Below are 17,020 nucleotides of genomic sequence, written 5' to 3' on the forward strand. Positions count from 1 at the left end.
AATTCTACGCAGTGGAAGCACGGTGCAAACTTACTCAGAAGACTTTAAAATTCCTACAGTAAGTAGCCACTCAGTGTACAATTTGCAAAGGTATTTCCAGACAATTGTTAATTATTCTGAAAAACCAGCCAAGCCTGACAACCCCTTATCTCAGCGGACACTGAGGTTGCTATCTCCTGTGGAGCTGCACCAGTGGCAGCAGGAGGGTAACTTTTGGAGGGCAGCAGGCTCGGTGGGGACCGGCTCCAAGCGTGCACGCAGCTGATTATTTCCATAGTCTTGAAGGACTTCGGTCACACACACAAAAAGGTATAGGACTAAACGCTCCTAAGAGTTATCTAATAACTCTTAGATATTTGCAAAGATCGGGTTGACAGAAGCCTCCCTGCAAACGCCGGGACTGTCGCTCTGCAGCCTGGCTGGCCTGCAGGGAGCTCGGCCCCGGGTACCGAAGCGGGCACCGGGGGAAACCTGCGGTCGCCGGTGCCGCAGCGGGGGAACGGGGCGAGACCCGGGGACGGGGCGAGACCGGGGGGCGGCCGGTCCCGGTGCCGCCCCCCCCCCCCCAATATGGCAGCGGCGCCCCGCGGCCGCCCCACGTGCTGCCAGCCCGCCGGCGCGCCTCTCGCCCCGCCCCCGGGGGCGTGGTCAGCGCCCGGTTTCGGCGCGTCGCTGCCGCTCGGCTCGTGGATTGGCGAGCGGTGGGCGGCGGCCCCGCCCCTCGGCGCGCCTGGGCCGCGCGGGCTCGGCCGGGGTGGGCGGTGGCTCCGCCCCCCGGGAGCGCGGCCAGTTCCCGGCGTCCCGCGGCGGCTGCAGCGGAGCCGGTGGGGTCCCTGCCCGGTCCCTGCCCGCACCGCACCGCACCGCACCGCACCGCACCGCACCGCACCGCACCGCCCTGCCCTGCCCTGCCCGCGCCCGCGCCCATGGAGCTGCTGTGCGTGGAAACCGTCCCCCGCGTGCCCCGCGCCGGGCGCGACCCGCAGCTGCTGGGGGACCGGCGGGTGCTGCAGAACCTGCTGCGGCTGGAGGAGCGCTACAGCCCCAGCGTCTCCTACTTCCACTGCGTGCAGCGGGAGATCAAGCCCTACATGCGGAGGATGCTGGCCTTCTGGATGCTGGAGGTACGCGGCCTCCTGCCGCCTCCTCCTCTCCCGCCGCCGCCCCGGCTCCCTGCCCGGCCGCCGGCGCTGCGCCTCGCCCGCCGGCCGCGCTCGCAGGCGTGCCCGCTCCTGCCCCGCCGGGGGGGAGCTGCGGCGGCGGGGAGCGCAGGGCGGGAGCCCCCGGGCCCCCTTCGCTGGCGGGGTGCGGTGAGGTCGCCTTGTGCAGGGGTGCGGGGGACGGGAAAGCCCTGGAGCCCCGGGGCTTGGTGCGCGCCGGGTCTCCGGTATGGGGGGGGGGGGGGGGCTGCGCATGGAGGGTCCGGAGGCGGGGTGGGGGGAAGGCAGTCTGCAGCGGGGCGGCATCTCTGGCCGTGCTAGGGGATGTGATTGCCCGTGCAGGAGGAGCAGACCCCCCCCCGAAGCCGCAGCCTGTGCTCCCCCCGCCCGGGGGGTGCGCGGCCGCCGGACCCCGCGTTGGCACCCCGCTCCCCAAAGCTCCCGGGCAGAGCGCTCAGCCCTGCACCCGGCAGGCCGGAGGCTTGCGTTTCCTGAATGGGGCTGAAAATGCCTGGTTAAAGGGGGAAAATAATATCACTACCATTTACTTCCCTAAGTTAAAAATGAACGCGGCCCTCTGCGGGATGCAGTTCAGGGGGGGAAATCTCATGGGCCTCTTCGTGAGATGATCAGAGTGAACGGTCTCACTAGAGAAAGAACAGATTCTGCAAAGGACAAATGATGTGGGGATGGAGCCTGCCTGCTCTCCACCCGGCCGCTGTTGCAAGACGCTGCCTGCTTCTGTCAAAAGAAATAATGAACATCTTGCTTTTTAAAGCTGTTTTTTTGGGTTTTTTTTCCCTGCTATTATTGTTCTGTTTCTGCAATTCGCTTTCTGAGAAGGACAGTTAGATAAATGCTGCTTTGGAGCCTGTTCCCATGAAGCCCTAAAGGCGGTCAAGAAGCGGATGACACTTGGCAGTTGCGTGACCGTGCCCGCCGGTGTCCCCGCCGCCGCCTGTGCAGGGGGAGGCAGTCGCTGCTGGAAGGAGAACGGTGGTGTTTGCTGCTGTATGAGGAGAAACCTCAATATTTTTATGCTTGTGTTGAAAGAAGGAAGTATGACCAGTGTTTTGATACTGGTTGAGAGATAAGAGGAGAGGACTGAAATTCAGAGCTCCTGGATTCTGTTTGTGGCTGAAGGAGGAAGAAGGCTGTCGGACTCAACCATTGATTTGGGCTCTGCCATCGATTCTTCTCGTGTCCCTGGACCACTGCAGGTGGAATTGCCAGCAGTGGCTGTGGGTCCTGCACTAGTAGGTCTCCAGCTGGAGATATGCTGGAACTGCTCGTTTTCTCCAGAGGTCCCCAGTCCCCACAGAGCAGAAAACGGCAGCTTTGCTGTACAGCTGGCTGGAGACGTCCCCAAAAAGGGCCCCGATAAAGCAATTCTGGTCTTAACTTACACGTAGGTGGAAAGAGTGCACAAATAAGTTCTGCAGCTTTCAACAGGAAGATGAAGCCTTAAGGCGTCGGTCAGACTTGTTGCTGGTGTAATCCCACCGCAGTCGTAGGCTTAACGCCTGCAGCTATTTTACTCCTTAGCACCAAGGTGCCTTCAAAGCCCTGGAGATAAGTGTGAAACACCATCATGACCAGAAGCTTTGAAGCTGTGGTGCAGGCAGGATCTGGGGAGTCCTGTGCTGATTAAAACTTCCTTTTATTTTATTTTTTTTATTTTTGTAATTGGGTTTTGTCAGGTGTGCGAGGAGCAGAAGTGCGAAGAAGAGGTCTTCCCCTTGGCCATGAATTACGTGGATCGCTACCTGTCGTCGGTCTCCATGCGGAAAAATCACTTGCAGCTTCTGGGGGCGGTCTGCATGCTCCTGGCTTCCAAGCTGCGAGAAACCATGCCCCTGACCGTGGAGAAACTCTGCATTTACACAGACAACTCCATCACGCCTCAGCAGCTCCTGGTAACCACCCCTATCTCAGAGCCCTCCGCTTCCTCCCCAGCTCTCTTCTCTCCTGCGTCCTGCTGCTTGGCAGCATACCTGCCTCCGTGCCTCCTCCTGTTCTCTTTCTCCCGTTTCTTCACCTGCCTCTGCATTCCCCAGCCAACCTTCTCTCCTCCTTGCCCCGGTGGGTGCGATGTCTGTTGGCGGAGTCCTTTCCATCCTCCCTGTTGTGGGAAGCAGAATTCTCACCTCCAGGTTATAAAGTTCTTCATGCCTTAAGCGCGCGTTGCCAGCGCGGAGCTGCCACGCTCAGCTCGCTGCCAGGCGCTGGGTCGCTCTCGAGTGACGGCTCTGAAGAACAAAGGCTCCTGTCTGCGCAGCCGGCAGGGCGCGAGCCCGCTGGGGCATGTGGCTCTGACTTGCCCCGGCTGCAAAGGGGCATGACATGGGAGAAGCGTTTCCACACCAGGAGGAAAAATGAAGCTTTAAGTGGAGAGTTAACCAGCAAAATGGGTGGGAGCTTTTTCTGACCTGGGATCCAGGCCGGGTTGTGCCGCCGAGGTGATGGAAATGAGTGGGACCGTGCTGCTGCCCAGGTCCTGCTCCGCGCCCTTGAGTTAAAGCAGGGCTGCTTTGCCTCTCCCCTCGTCCGCTCAGGCAGAAGCTGTGGAGGCTTTGAAAGGCAAAGCATTTTCATGTCTGATAAAAGTTCAAAGCAAAGATCCAAACCTCTGTGTTCAGCTTTGCCAATGGGGGAGGAAATTGGAGAACCCCTTTTCTTGGGGGCCTTCCGTGCTGGTAGATCAGCGCGCTCGGGAGGAAACGGCCACCTCGCTTCGAGTAACCAACATCCCTGGAGACGGTTTGCCTACGAGAATTTCTCAGGGTTAGTCATCGCCTTATTAAATATCTATATTTTTGGGCTGGGGTGGGTGAGATGATCTGAGTGTGATTTATCCCCAGGGTGGGGAGTGAACCCACAAAACTTTCAGGTGTGAATCGGAAGGCAGTGCTGGTAACTGGGGAACTCTAGTATGAACGTGGTTTTTCCAAGTGCCAGTGAAGGCTGGGGAAAATCCCCTCACCTCCATACCTCTCTCCCGGTAGTCACTTGTGGGTGGTTGTTGCCTTAAGTAGCACTTATGGAAAAAAGTGTGTGGATCATCACCACGAATAGTGGAGAGGGATGGGGATGCACAGAGGAAACAAGTGCTCGTTGCTTCTCTGGATGCTGAGCTGTGGTCGTGCTGCGGCATCCTGCTGCGGGGGGCTGACAAAATCTCTGTGTGCGAAAGCTTTCCCCTGCTTTGTCAGTAAAGCTTCATCCCTGAGCGGAGCTTCTCATCCAGTGCTGGATTCTGCATGGGTATCTTCCCAGGACCGGGATCCATCACGTGAAGCTAATCCCAGCCTGTAACGGGAGGGTTCCTGTTGGCCCTGTGATAATGAGGGGGTTAACGTTTAGCTGGAAAAAAAGGCAGGGGGAACGGGAGTTGGTTTGCATTCACTTTTCTGCTGGGCCAGCAGAAGTTGCCTCTGTTTGTTGCAGAGCCAACAAGCCGAGCAGAAGGTGCCCAGCAGTCGTCTTGTAGGCGAGCAGGCGTCAAAGCACGGACAGTGCTCTCCATGCCCTCAGGAGCACGAAGCTGATCAGAATGCATGTTGTGGGCCAGTGTGGGATTTTGTCCTTTCGGAGTGATGGATGAGCTCCCTGTCCAACAGGAACATGGGCTGCAGGAAGGTGAACTTACTGCCGTGCTTCACCTCTGTCTCCCTCTCTGATCGACTTTACAGGGGGTCCTGTCATCACCCCTGCAGAGTAGGGGAGATTGTCCCAGCAAATTCTAGCGATTTCTGCAGCGTGGACCTTGGCCAGGAGTTGGTCTGGGTGGGCACCTTGTGCATATCTCCCATGGATCCCAGCTGTATTTCATTCTGATTTATTTGGTGATTTATCCTTGGTGAGGATTTGCTTTTTTCAGTTGAATCTTGAGCTGTGTTTGTAGCAGGCTCCTTCCAAAGGAGAACAGTTAGGAGATGTGCAGGTGGGTCGCGGGCAGAGCATGTGCAACATCCCTGGAGGCTTTCCTTCCCTCTCGCGCTCAAATGCTAATGCCTCCTCATTCAGAGTCTTTTTTATTTCTTCCCTCCAGAGGTTTGTCAGCAGGAAGCTGTGGCTAAGCAGTGCCACAATGTTCGTCTTCCCTTCTCCCTCCTCCTGGCAGCACTGGGGTGGAGATGGAGGAGGAAAGCGCTGTCTGCCGCCTGTTGCTCACTTCTGATTGTGCAGGGCTCGGTACTGGGGTTCTTCCCGGTACGTTTTTCCCACCAGGGTCCTGGGTTGCTCTCAGCGCTACAGGAGGCACAGCCGGATGGTTGGCACGGATCTCCCTCATCGTTGTGCTCCGGAATCAATATGCAGTTGAGGTGGACAAGAATGGCTTCATTTTGGGGGTCAAAAGTCCTTTCCTGGGATAGCCAAAGATAGCTTTTTCAGGCAAATAGGATCCCTTCCCTCTTACCCCCCTCTCACCCCACCTAAACCTCAGCAGTGCAGGGGTTTATTCCTGGTAATCAGCGCTAGCCAAAGGGCTGAGCAGAAGGCGTCACAAAGCAGCCACAGCCCTTAAGGAGAGGTGCTGAGGCATTTGCAGATGCTTGGGCAGGAGATGCTCTGTAGCCCGTGGTCTGGTGGTCACCTTTCCCTGCCCGCCACAAGGCTTGCTTTCGGTCAGCGTTTAACCCTGTTTGGAGCAGGTCCTGCTCCAGTCTCCCATTGCTCTCCGCTGTAAAGGGGACAGGAGGTAACACCTGAAAATACGTGAAGGATTTGTCATTGCCTTGGGACCTGACAAGAGTTAATACCCTGATTACAAAACCAGGGCGAGCTGCTGTTTTCCTCCTCTGTGCTAATCGTGGTAATGTTGCTTCTCTTTCACAATCTTGCAGTGGAAGAGGGTGGGGAGGGGAAGGGGAGCTTCTCCATCAAGGTTTGGACAATGCTGCATCCTGGCCTCTTCTCGTGGATCGGTGCCATTTCAGCTTCCAGCGTGTCCTCCCCGGCCTTTTGGAGGAAGCCGGCTCCCTTTCCCAATAGGTTTGCTTCCTTCTCTTGCCGGGATGCTTGGCACCAGCTCAGTGGTTTAGAAAGGACACATTGGAAACAAAATCGTGATGAAGTTATTCTAGAGAGAAGGAAATGATGCAACAAGGGACTTGTCCATTTGGAGGAAGTTGGATTTCCGTCAAGGGCGTTATCTAACCTACCTTTCTTTTTTTTTTTTTTTTTTTTTTTTTTTTTAATAAAGGCTTTTCTGGCCTTTAGGGTGAATACCTTCAGGGTATTCAGCTGCTTGAAGGTTGGGGAGAGCAGTCGTAGGTCGCCTTCATCTGCCTGGTTTCCTCCTAATCCATTGGCTTGCCTCTGCAATCTCTGACCTAAGGTCAGTTTTGCCCACTGCCAGGTATTTCCTAGCAAAGAGCGTAAGCAGGATCAAGCCATAGGTCGGTCGATAATGAAGGGAGCAGCAGTGACAGCAGGCCATGAGGAGTGAAAATAAGAGAGAGAACAGCTGAGTAGAGCGATGTTCACTTGTGACAGAGCATTGACTTTCCAGAAGACATGCTTGCGTTTTAACTGTTTTACCTTCTGCTTGTTGCATGGGTCGGATAGATGGGGCCGTTCCTGCTTCTGAAGCTGGCACCTTTACCCTTGACATCCACTCGTGCGCTCTGGTTGGGGGATGGAAACAAACATTTGCCCCAGATTTCCTATTTGCAAATGGACTTTCATGGCCGCTCATTTCTGTAGCGGTGTCTCAGCTGCTGGGTAGGGTGGGTGGCCAACAGCAACATCAGCAGCTCTTTCCACCCTCTTTTTGAGTCAGCTCGTGAGCACAACGGAGCGCAGCCCGCTCCCGCTTCGCTGGTGTCTCATCAGCTCTGTGACAATGTAAAATGGTACCTTATCAACTTGAGTGACAAAATCGAGCGCAACTTCCTTTTCTCCTGCAGACAGGGCTGCTGCAGAGAGGAGCTGGGCTCTGCTCCCTGTGCAGCCTGGCCAGAGAGGTTTCCGCAGACCCCTTGTAGGCACAGCGGGTGTGTGGGTGGTGCTGAGGGTAGAGCTTGATGTACAGAGCGACTGTCACTGCATGAAAAGGGGAGAAGCTGGTGTGACTGTCACATCCCAGTCTGTGTTTGCAGAGCTGTAAATTGAGCAAAACAGTCTCTGCTTGTGAGTCGGGTCTGTCTCAGTGAGAGGGCGCAGAGGCGGCAGCCAGGGGCTGGAGGCTGTTTCACTGCAACAGGACTGTGCTCTGCCATCACCTGGTCGGGGGGGCAATGGGAAACCAGAGCTGCTTTCCTTCCTTCCCCCCCCCCCCCCCCCCTTCTTGTGGGATGCAGCCAGGAGAGATGAAGGGAGCAAGCTTGCAGAGGGGAAGCGCAGCTCCTGTGCACTTCCCACCCCTAGAGACGCTGGCCAGGCATGGGGACCTCTGCCCTGGGGGACCTTGCAGAAGGGGGACCCGATCCCCAGCAACGGGATGCTCGGTGGGCAGCGCTGGCAGCTTGCAGCCCTTCCAAGAGGAGGGTAGGCTCCACAGGCTGGAGAAACAAAGGAACATTTTCCACTTTCTTCCTCTCTTTCATTAGCCAGGCAGAGACTGATTCAACTAGGTGCAAAACAAAATGCCAGGAAAAGGATGTTTGCTATACTGAGTGGTGCTGTTGTCGCAAACCTGCTTGCCTATCTCTTGCAGCCTTTTGTTCTGCTTCTTCCACAGATAAAGTGATTCAGAGATTCTGACATGCCGCTCTGAGAGCGGGAAGTCCCCAGGGTGAGCAGGAGAGAAGCGAGGAGCAGGGTGGTTTGGCAGGAGAGAGGCTGCCCTGAGCTAAATCCTGTGAGCTGGTGACAGTCCTTGGCGCCTGTCGCCTTCAGCTGGCATCTCGAGTGCCGGCTGGGTCTCGGGATCAGGCCTTTTGTAACAACGAGGGTTTTAAGAAGAGGATGAAGCTCTGTAGTAGCTGGAAAAGAGCTGATTTTGTGCATTGCAAACCGACAGGCTGTTGTCCCGGATCAGTCCCGGTGTGGCAGGAGCCAGCTTGTCCCAGGTGAGGTCTGACAGCTGAGCTGACTTGCGCCCTGGATCTTTTTAGGACAAAACGTGTCCCAGCAGGGACAAGCGCTCTGCCACACCAGTGGGGACATCATGTGCCACTGGTGATGCTGGGCTGGTGTCCCCTCTGTGCTCAGGAGGTCCCCTCTCAGGTGTAGTGACCCCTTTTGGGTTTGCTTCACAAGCAGCGATCTCCGGGTCCTGCTTTTGACTTTGTCCCTGGGTCTGCAAAAGGGCCGTGCTCCCAGCTCGGTGGGAGGCCAGGCCGGAGCTGCCTCGGCCTCTCGCCCTCGGGGCAGTGATGCCGAAGGTGTCGGCACTGGCCTGCGCCCCTTCCCAAGAAAGTGGGCTCCTGCACGAGCAAGCAGCCGGCGTTCCCAGCCTGCTGCCCTTGGTGGGTTCCAGACGAGTGACAGGTAGGGACAAGGCACAGAGTTCCCCATCTCCAGCGGCTCTTCCCTTGTGTCACCTTGCTGTGTTCCTGCAGTTTAACCCGTGGCCAGCACTACCCGTTTTTTCTTCTTTTACCCAAGCCTGATCTCTCCCCTCTGTTCCAATCCCCCAGCTGAACCAGGCACCTTCGGTGACCTGGGCTGATTGCAGGCTCTGGAGCTCATTGCTAAGTTTCCTCTTGCTTTTATCCCATGGGTTGGGCTTAAAAATATAGGAAGGCTAGCAGGCTGGCCATCCGTATGGGAGACTAGCGAGCGTGCGCTAGCAAAGCTCCGCTTTCTGGTTGGAAAAGTGCAGGCTGTGAAATGGCAAACGGCGCGTTTGGCCTCATGGGGGATTTGGAGCAGGTTGAGCAATGCTGCTCATTTAAGCAACTCCAAACTGGTATTGTTGTGTAAGGGGAAAGAGCGGGTTTAAAAAAAAAAAAAAAGAGAAAATGAAGATCTGCCCTTATGAAAAATCTCACTTCTTCAAATCCATCTGTTCTGGCAGCCCTTTGGCACGTCTGTGGGCAGCACTGACCTTGTAATCCTAGACTACTGGGAAAAAGAATAGATATTCTGCTGGGTAGGACTAGGCCCTGAAATGGAGATATCTGATACAAATCCCAGTTCAGCTCCGTCCTTCCAAACCTGGAGCTTCAGCTCCTGCAGGGTGTTTTCCTTTCCCAGCGCATCTTCAGGGCCACCGTCACCCCCCTCCACCAGCAGGGAGCAGGGACAAGGGGGCATCTTCCGTGGCCCTTCTGGCGTACCTGGACCCTGTTGCCAAAACCAGATTTGCTGCTGATCTGGAGGATGAAAGAAACTGGAGGCCAGAAATCTTCACTGTGGCTCGGGACGTGGGGGAATTGGGACCGGCAGAGAAGCTCGGGCGGCTGGGTGTGGGCTGCCCGTGACATTCCTGCTGGGATGGGAAGGGAAACGATCCTAGGAAGACGCCGCGCTCGCCTCTCCCGAGGCTGCTGTGTCGGTGGCATAGGCATACCCAGACGTAACATCAAAGCCCGGTGAGACCAGTACGTGTGTGGCCTCTGACTTTGATTCAGCCGCTACTCTAGCGAAGTCACGTAGACCTTGACAGTGATGGCAGAGCAAGGAACTGAATGCAGGGGTCCCGAATTCTGTGCTAAGGCTCTAATCGTGGGGCTCGCCTTGCTTATACCTTGCCGGACGAGTGCTTTCGTACCGAACCGCTGCAGGACTTGCTGGGTGGTGACGCTGCCAAGTGCTCGCTCGTGGCTGCTCTGCACTTTGGTTTTCTTGTTGGCGTTAGGACTAATGCCCAGAGCTGGAAGAGCCTGCGAGAGGCTGAGCAGATGAGAGGAGCAGCCCAGGCTCCAGCTGAAATCCGCGGGGGGCACCCGGCCTTCCCGCCATCTGCTCCCCAGCGTGCAGATTACACAGATATTGCGGAAATCTCTGTTAGATCCTTAGAGAGAGCACCACAACGTGGGACGGAGACACCAGCAGGCACCTGGCGTGTGCCTGGGAAGCACGGGTGAGCCGTAGCGGGTATGTCAGTGGGAGAGCAGGGCGTTAGCATGGCTGTTCAGTGTCTCTTCCCCCGAGAAGCTGCTGGCGATGCTCTGTTGAGCGCGGCTGGAGGCTCTCTTGGCAGAGAAGAGGCATGATGAGTAGGGGAGGTTCTGCCAACGTGCTGCTGCCCAGGCTGGGACCTCCTCCGTGGGGCTGCGTGCCCGGTGTTTGTTGGGCTGAAGACCTCAGCACCCAGTGACAGCCCCTGGGCTCCGTAGGGATTGAAGATCTCATGCAGGAGCTTGGGCTGTCTGGAAAGCTCAGCCGTGTTCCCCCCACCTTCCCGTGCTTTGGCTGGCTGCAGAGCAGCTATTGCCGCCGGCGGCTCAGTGGCCAAGGAGCCACGAGTCGGTGCACTGGCCAGCTCCGAGGGGCACACAGAGAGGTGAGCTGCTGTGTTCCCTTTGCTGTGATGGTGTTAGCCCCCGGCTGGACTGCTCCTGGGAGCCTGGACATCAGCCTCTCCTATAGGGAATGGAGAAGGAATATGGGAATGGTGCACCTACTGCTCCTTGCTCTGGTTTTCCTATGTGGGCTGTTGCAGCAACCTTGCAAAGCAGAGGAGTGTCGAAGGCTAATCCGACTGCACCTTGGAAAGAAGAAACCAGATTTATGCTGCTGCTTCTGATCTTTACTCCAGGCTTTGCAACAGCTCAAGGCTGGGTTTGTGCCATAGTCGCAGAGCAGGGACGTTCCCTCTTGTCTTCCCCGTCTCATGGATTGTACTGTTTTACTGGCCCTTCCCCAGGCACTGGCCTTATCTGCCCTTGAATCTGGTGAGTGTTCCCGCCCGGCCTGGCCCTGCTGAATAACGTGCTGTCTGTCTGTCTGTCTGACTCTGCAGGATTGGGAAGTTCTAGTCCTGGAGCAGCTGAAGTGGGACCTGGTCTCAGTGATAGCGAATGATTTCTTGGCTCACATCCTCCATCACCTCCCGCTGCCTGAGGACAAGATGGAGCTGGTGAAGAAACACGCACAGACCTTCATCGCCCTGTGTGCCACGGGTGGGTGCCCGCTCCCGCTGGAGCCACCCGACGGGAGGGTGGGGAGGGTGGGCTGGCCACTGCAAGCGGGGTAGCCTGGGCTTGGGTCAGGCTTGCTGGGCAACCTGGGGCTGGTCTCCAACGCCCTGCCTTTCTGGGGAGCTGAACGCCTGCCTTCATTCAAATCGGAGCCTTTGGCTGCTCTGTGGCATGTTTTCTATCCCTGACAAAGTGGGATAATGGTCCGGGCGGCTCTTAGTGGGTGCCTGGAAGATGCCAGGAGAGAGTAAACGGCCTCTCGCTGCGCAGGCTGCGACTGCGGGAGGGCGTCCAGGGTAAGGCCAGGTTGAATCTGAGCTTTCATCGGCCTCGCTCTAAGTCACTAGAGCAACCTCATCTTCAGAGCTTCTTTTGGTGAGACAGGCCCAGAGGAATAGCTTCACGAAGCTTGCTGCTCTGATGCTCAGCCTGTTCCCTGTCACTTCACCCCCCTTTCTCCCCACTAAGCCGGAGAGACCCCTCTGCCTGGCCCTCTCTAGTCCTCCAGGGAAACTGCAGTCCCAAGAACTTTCCATGCGCATCCTTGCTAACGGCTGCTTCCTTTTGCCCCTTGTGTCCCTGTCCTGGCTCCAGACTACACTTTCGCCATGTACCCCCCCTCCATGATTGCGACCGGCAGTATTGGAGCGGCGATCCACGGCCTGACGGTCTCCGTGAATGATTTCACCGGCGAGGCGATCACCGAGCTGCTGGCCAGCATCACTGGCACGGAGGTGGTGAGTGTTCGGGGGGAACGGCAAAGCGGTTTTGCTGATGGATCTGGTGGAAACCCTTCCTCTTTCTGCTGCTCGTTCTTCTTAGGGAGAGGAAATCAGGCCGTTCATAGCAATGCTGACCTTGGTTTGAGGAGTGCCTAGCAACGAGTGAGCATCTCTAAATGCAGCACCCTTGGTCGGTTCTGTGGCTGCAGTCGGCTCCTGGCCCCCAGCGCTGCCTGCGCGGAGCGGGGCGAGCTCGGGAGCCTTTGAAAAGCAGCACAAAAGGGAGCGTCTGTTCCCCACGCGGGCAGGTGTTGGTGGGATCGGTTGACGAGGTGGGATGGGGCAGAGGGAGAAGCCGGGCTCTGCATCTGCTAAGCTCCGCCGGTGTCTGGTTGCAGGTGCCCAGGCTTGGGCGGGAAGGGGGCCGGGGGCACAAAGCGTTTCAGGACGCTGGCACAGCGGCTTTGCTGGGGACGTCGGGATGGCGGGGGGCATCTGCCTGCCCCGCCACTGCCCTTCAAATGGGGAAGGGGCACCCCGTCGGGCTCCCCGTTTCCAGGTCGCTCCTGCTGCAGTGAAGCCATCGGGAGCCTTTCTCCTGCCAGGGGCCCCTTTTGATCTTTTCTTCTGCCCGAGCGCTAATGCCGCAGCCGGGCGCGGGGTTAGTTACAGTCCCCTGACAGCAGCGCCGGGAATTGGAAGAGGTGCCGGTGCCACGGCGGGTGGGAGGCTGCGACCAGGCTTTGTCCCGGCAGGGAGGAGACGGGGCAGGAGGCCGTCCTGATCTATTTGTGCAGCTTGCTTTTTTTTTTTTTTTTTTTTTTTTGTTAGCCGGAGCCTTTTTAAAGAGTGAATCAGTGCAGCCAGCTGCTCTCAAGCTGCTGCGGTGAATGGGGCAGGGGCTGAAACCTGCTCTGGGTCGGGGCTGGTGGAGGGAACAGGTGGGAAGCAGGGAGGGCACCGGCGAGGGAGGGGAGCCGAAACGGAGCTCAGCTCACCTCTGCTACCCGGCGGCGCAGGGCTGTGCCGGCTCTGCGGCTGGTGGGACCTGCGCTGCCGTGCTGAGGCCGGCTCCTTGCTGGCTGCGCCAGCGCTTCAGGCGCAGCTTGGAGCTGCTCTGGATCAGTCCTCGTCCCGCACTGAGCAGGACCAGCCCGCAGCGTGCGTCTGAGCCAGGGCCCCGTGGCATGGCTGCCCTGCGGAGCAGGGTGCACGCAGGCTGGGGCGAGCCGAGCTGCTGCCCGGGCAGCCCCCGAGGCTTGGCCAGCCGGCAAAGGAGCCTGGCTGCCTGTGGCCAAGCCAGCTTTTAGCATCTCTGCCAAAATTGCCGACAGAGAGCCTGGTTGCGGAGAGCGCGGGGCCGGGCTGGCCGTGGTGCGAGGCCCTGCAGCGAGCTTGCCCCGGGGCTGCGGGCGGGCGGGAGGCTGCGCTGCCACTGACGGGAAGCGGCCTGGGGACAGGGAGGTGGGCGTTGCTATTTTCGCTCCCCACATCCTCTGTCAGTTTCTAAGAACCGGCGGCGGATTCCTGGTAAGAGATTTCGGTGTGTGACAATATCCAGCGAGCGTGTGCGGCCCCGCAGCGTCCAGCTCGGCTCCGGCCGCGAGGTGCGAAATGCCACCTCTTACCCCTCGGTGCGAGCCGAGACGCGGTGTAGGAGCCGGGCTGGGGTGCGCCCGCTGGCGATGCCTCCCGCAGCTCTCGGTGCGTCATGGTGCTCTGGTGTCAAAGTGGAGGAGTTTCCTCCTCTGGTTACAGCTTGTGTGAGGAGAAAACAGAGCGGGGTTTGCTTTCCTTCCAAGTGATGTGTCACTGCTCGCAGTCCCCTGCGCCTTTCTGTTTGTGGGGCTGCTGCGTCCCCCAGCCCTGGGCTCCCTGGGCCCCGGGAGGTGCGGGTGAGTCAGCGGGGCTCCCCCGGGAGAGCAGGAGGGTGAAAGCCTTGCGAGAAGCTATGTGGCCACAGCATCGTTCTCGTAACGATTTGGCGTCGATGGCGCGTAGCGTAGGGAACACGTGGCTGGGGGGCTCTGGGAGGGCTGGGTCCGGCTGCCTTCAAGATCCCCAAAGCGATGCAGCGTGCGTCCGCCGCAGCACCCAGCAGGGATTCGCCCTGTCCTGGCTCGGACGTGGGCAGGGACGGGAGGAGGCAGAGTCTCTGCAGCGGGTGGGTGACCGCAGAGATGCAGGGCCACGCCAAGCTCCGGGAGACCTGGGGCTCCGAGGTCCCTGCGTGCGCCCGTGGCGGCTGCGCGCCGGCCGTCGCTCGTGGATCTGGGAAGTCTGGGTTGGAACGGTCGATGCCGGCCGGCGCAGAGTTGCTCTGCTCCAGCCTCTTGGTCGTCAGCGGCAGCTGACTGCCACACCGCTGAAATCACACGCTGTGTCCAGGCGCGAGCCCGGCTGCTTTGGGAAGCTCTGATGGGCACAACGTCTGTTCCTCGAGAACGTGGCCAAGCAGGGAGGTGGGGAGAAGACAGCCAGACCGTGGGGCTTCTCCTGGGGAGGGGCCTAAAGCACAGACGGGCTGGAGATGCCCCTTGTCGGAAAAAGGCATCTCTGTCTTGTGCGTTTAGGTACTCCAGGGGCCAGAGACGTAGCCCAGCAGCTGCTCAGAGCTGTTTGTAAGGCTCCCACTGCTGAGCAGCAGCGAACTGAGGCCTCTTGTCTCGCTCCCTCTCCTGCAGGACTGCCTGAAAGCCTGTCAGGAGCAGATTGAGGCAGCCTTAGCCGAGAGCCTGAAACAAGCGTCCCAAACCCAACAGGAATACCGGGCCACCAAGACTGCTGCTTACCCGGCCAGCCAGCCCACCGGCACGCCCACAGACGTCACGGACATCAACCTGTGACCAGCCTCCCTTCCCGAGAGCCGCCCGGCCCCGCCGCAGCAGGCCCTCGCCCTGGACACCGAAAGGTCGCTGCATCCCACCCACCCGTCCATCAGCCCCCTCCACCGGACGCCTGCTGAGGATTTGTTCCGCTCGCCGGGAGCGCAGAGCAGGACCCGCGCTCGTCTGTCGGAGCGGGCGGCCGGGCCGGCGGAGCTCGACGCTGCTCGTCGGCTTCCATGGGTGGCCGGGGTGAAGCGACCGTTTTCGTGGTGGCAGGGCAGAAGAAGAGCTGGGGAGGGGGAGCAGGACCCAAAATGAAGTTGTAAAATGTTTCTCGGTTCATGTTCCTCGTAGCCCGGCTGGCCGCTGTTTGCCGTCTCCTCGGGGGCGTTTACCGTGACGACATCCAGCCCCGCGCGGGCCCTCGGTCGTCGATAGCGAGCCCTTACCCCAGCCTGCGTGACCAAAATCCTCCTAACGCCCACTCCCTCCGCGGGCCGGGGTGCTGCGGGCCCGCCTGGCTCGCGAGAGCGCGTGGCCGGGAGGAGGGAGCCGGTGCTCGTTGGCCCCTCGGTGCCAGCCGCTTCGTGCCAGGTTGCTGGGGCTGCCGGGGGCGGCGCGGCTGCTTCTGCTTGGAGGGGAAACGTGTGGCTTGTTCCTTGTTGCTGTTAGATTTGGGATTTGCGGGTTTTCGGCTTGCGTGGGGGCCGCGCTCCCCGGCTGCGTGGACAGCGGAAGAGAAGTCCTCGCCTCGGGGAGCAGCCTCCTGGGGGAGGTGTGGGCGCGGTCCCCTTGCCTTCCCGCCGCCCCACTGAGGCTGCTTAATTTATTGTTAACTGCTGGGAAAAGGGGAGGGAGGAAGACTGCGGCTCCTGGGTGCCGGTCTCCTCTCCTTCCCAAAGAGTGCCTTCTCCCTTCGTCCCCTCCCCAGCTCCCTGGGCAATGGGAGACTCCCACTCGGACGCCGGTTGGGTTGTTAGGTAGCTTGGACATCGGACTAGGATTTAATACATGTGAATGTGCTGCTATGGTCTGACACGCGTCTGCCCTCCGCGCAGGGCTCCCGGAGGGCGGTCGGGAGGGGCGGCGGTGCACGGATCCCCACGGGGCTCCGAGCTCTCGCCTCAGCGGGTGGGAAATTTGCCGCGCACTTGAGTTGAAAAGCAATTATTGCATTTTTGTATTGTTGTTGTTGATCCTGTCTGTTAGTTTTTATAAAAAGTGTTTTAAAAAAAATAATGCTGCTTTTCGAAAAGAAAACCATTCTATAGTAGAATCGTATTAACCAGGAGAAGCCAGAGGGACGCTGCAGGGACGGGAGGGAGACTGTTGCTGCTTGGTGGCCTCTGGACGCGTGGGTCTGTGGCTGTCGTCCTCCCGTGGGGGACGCGGAAAAGGAGGGAGAAATCTGCCTTTTTGGATGCCGCTAGAAACAAAAAGTCTTATCAGGTGGAAAAAGATGGGGCTGCTGTTCTGCCGCTAGCCTGCCTGGTCACGAAGAGCCATCCGCCGCCACCTCCTGCTAGCGGGAGGGCCGCGGGCGCCCAGAGCCTCTCTCTACAGGAAGAAAAAAATTTTTTTATATATAAATGAGTTTTAATTTAAGCGTAAACTGGTTTGGTGTTCACATGCAAGAGTCCCGCTGCTGGGAGAATCAAAGGACCGATAATGTTGCAATAAAGTATTTTAAATGAGTACGAGGGCCTCAGGGTTTCCCTTTGCGATCCGCTCCGCGCTCGCCTTGGGCCGCCCGGGGAAGGCCTCGGGCTCCTGCTCCCTCGCGGAGCTCCGGCCGCTGCCCCGAACCGCGGGGGTGGGAGCCGGCGGCTGGGGGACCCCGCGCCTGCTCCCGGAGGCCCCAGCCCTGCGGAGGCGCGGAGGGGAGACGCCGCAGCGGCCGAGGGCAGCGCCGGGCTGGCGGTGGATGAACGCGGAACCCAAACGCCTTCCTGCGGGCACGGTGCCCGCCTGCAGAGCGGCCGCGGGAGCGGAGGCAGCGGCTTCACGCCCCCGGCAGCTTTGAAGCAGCTCGGGCGGTGCTGCAGGGTGGTGCTGCAGGGCAGCGAAAGCGCGCTGGATGCGCTGCGCCAGCCCGGGCTATCTCTCACGCTCATCAGCTTCTGGCTTCTTTAAGGAAAGAAGATAAAATCGGGGAGCCAAGGAAAAGGCGCTGCGGTGCACAACCAGCGCGGGCGGCCGGGCTCAGCGTGCTGCTTCGCTTCACGTGGCTTCTGCTCCCGCCGCCACGGGCACGGGAGAAGGCGCCAGCTCTCGAG

The 17,020-nt window shown here is 59.0% G+C and overlaps 1 protein-coding gene across 1 annotated transcript; it reads left to right on the top strand.

Annotated features, from left to right (window-relative positions):
- The first annotated feature begins 774 nt into the window (after positions 1-774).
- On the top strand, positions 775-16,438 carry CCND3 (cyclin D3). Its single transcript, XM_087762256.1, has 5 exons — positions 775-1,124; positions 2,861-3,076; positions 11,017-11,176; positions 11,789-11,931; positions 14,601-16,438. The coding sequence occupies exons 1-5, from the start codon at positions 927-929 to the stop codon at positions 14,760-14,762; spliced, it is 879 nt and encodes a 292-aa protein (XP_087618382.1). The 5' UTR covers positions 775-926; the 3' UTR covers positions 14,763-16,438.
- Positions 16,439-17,020: the final 582 nt, after the last annotated feature.

This window comes from Nipponia nippon, unplaced genomic scaffold, assembly GCF_047370975.1.
Source record: "Nipponia nippon isolate SJK-2023a ecotype South Korea unplaced genomic scaffold, ASM4737097v1 scaffold_25, whole genome shotgun sequence".
Classification (NCBI taxonomy): domain Eukaryota; kingdom Metazoa; phylum Chordata; class Aves; order Pelecaniformes; family Threskiornithidae; genus Nipponia; species Nipponia nippon.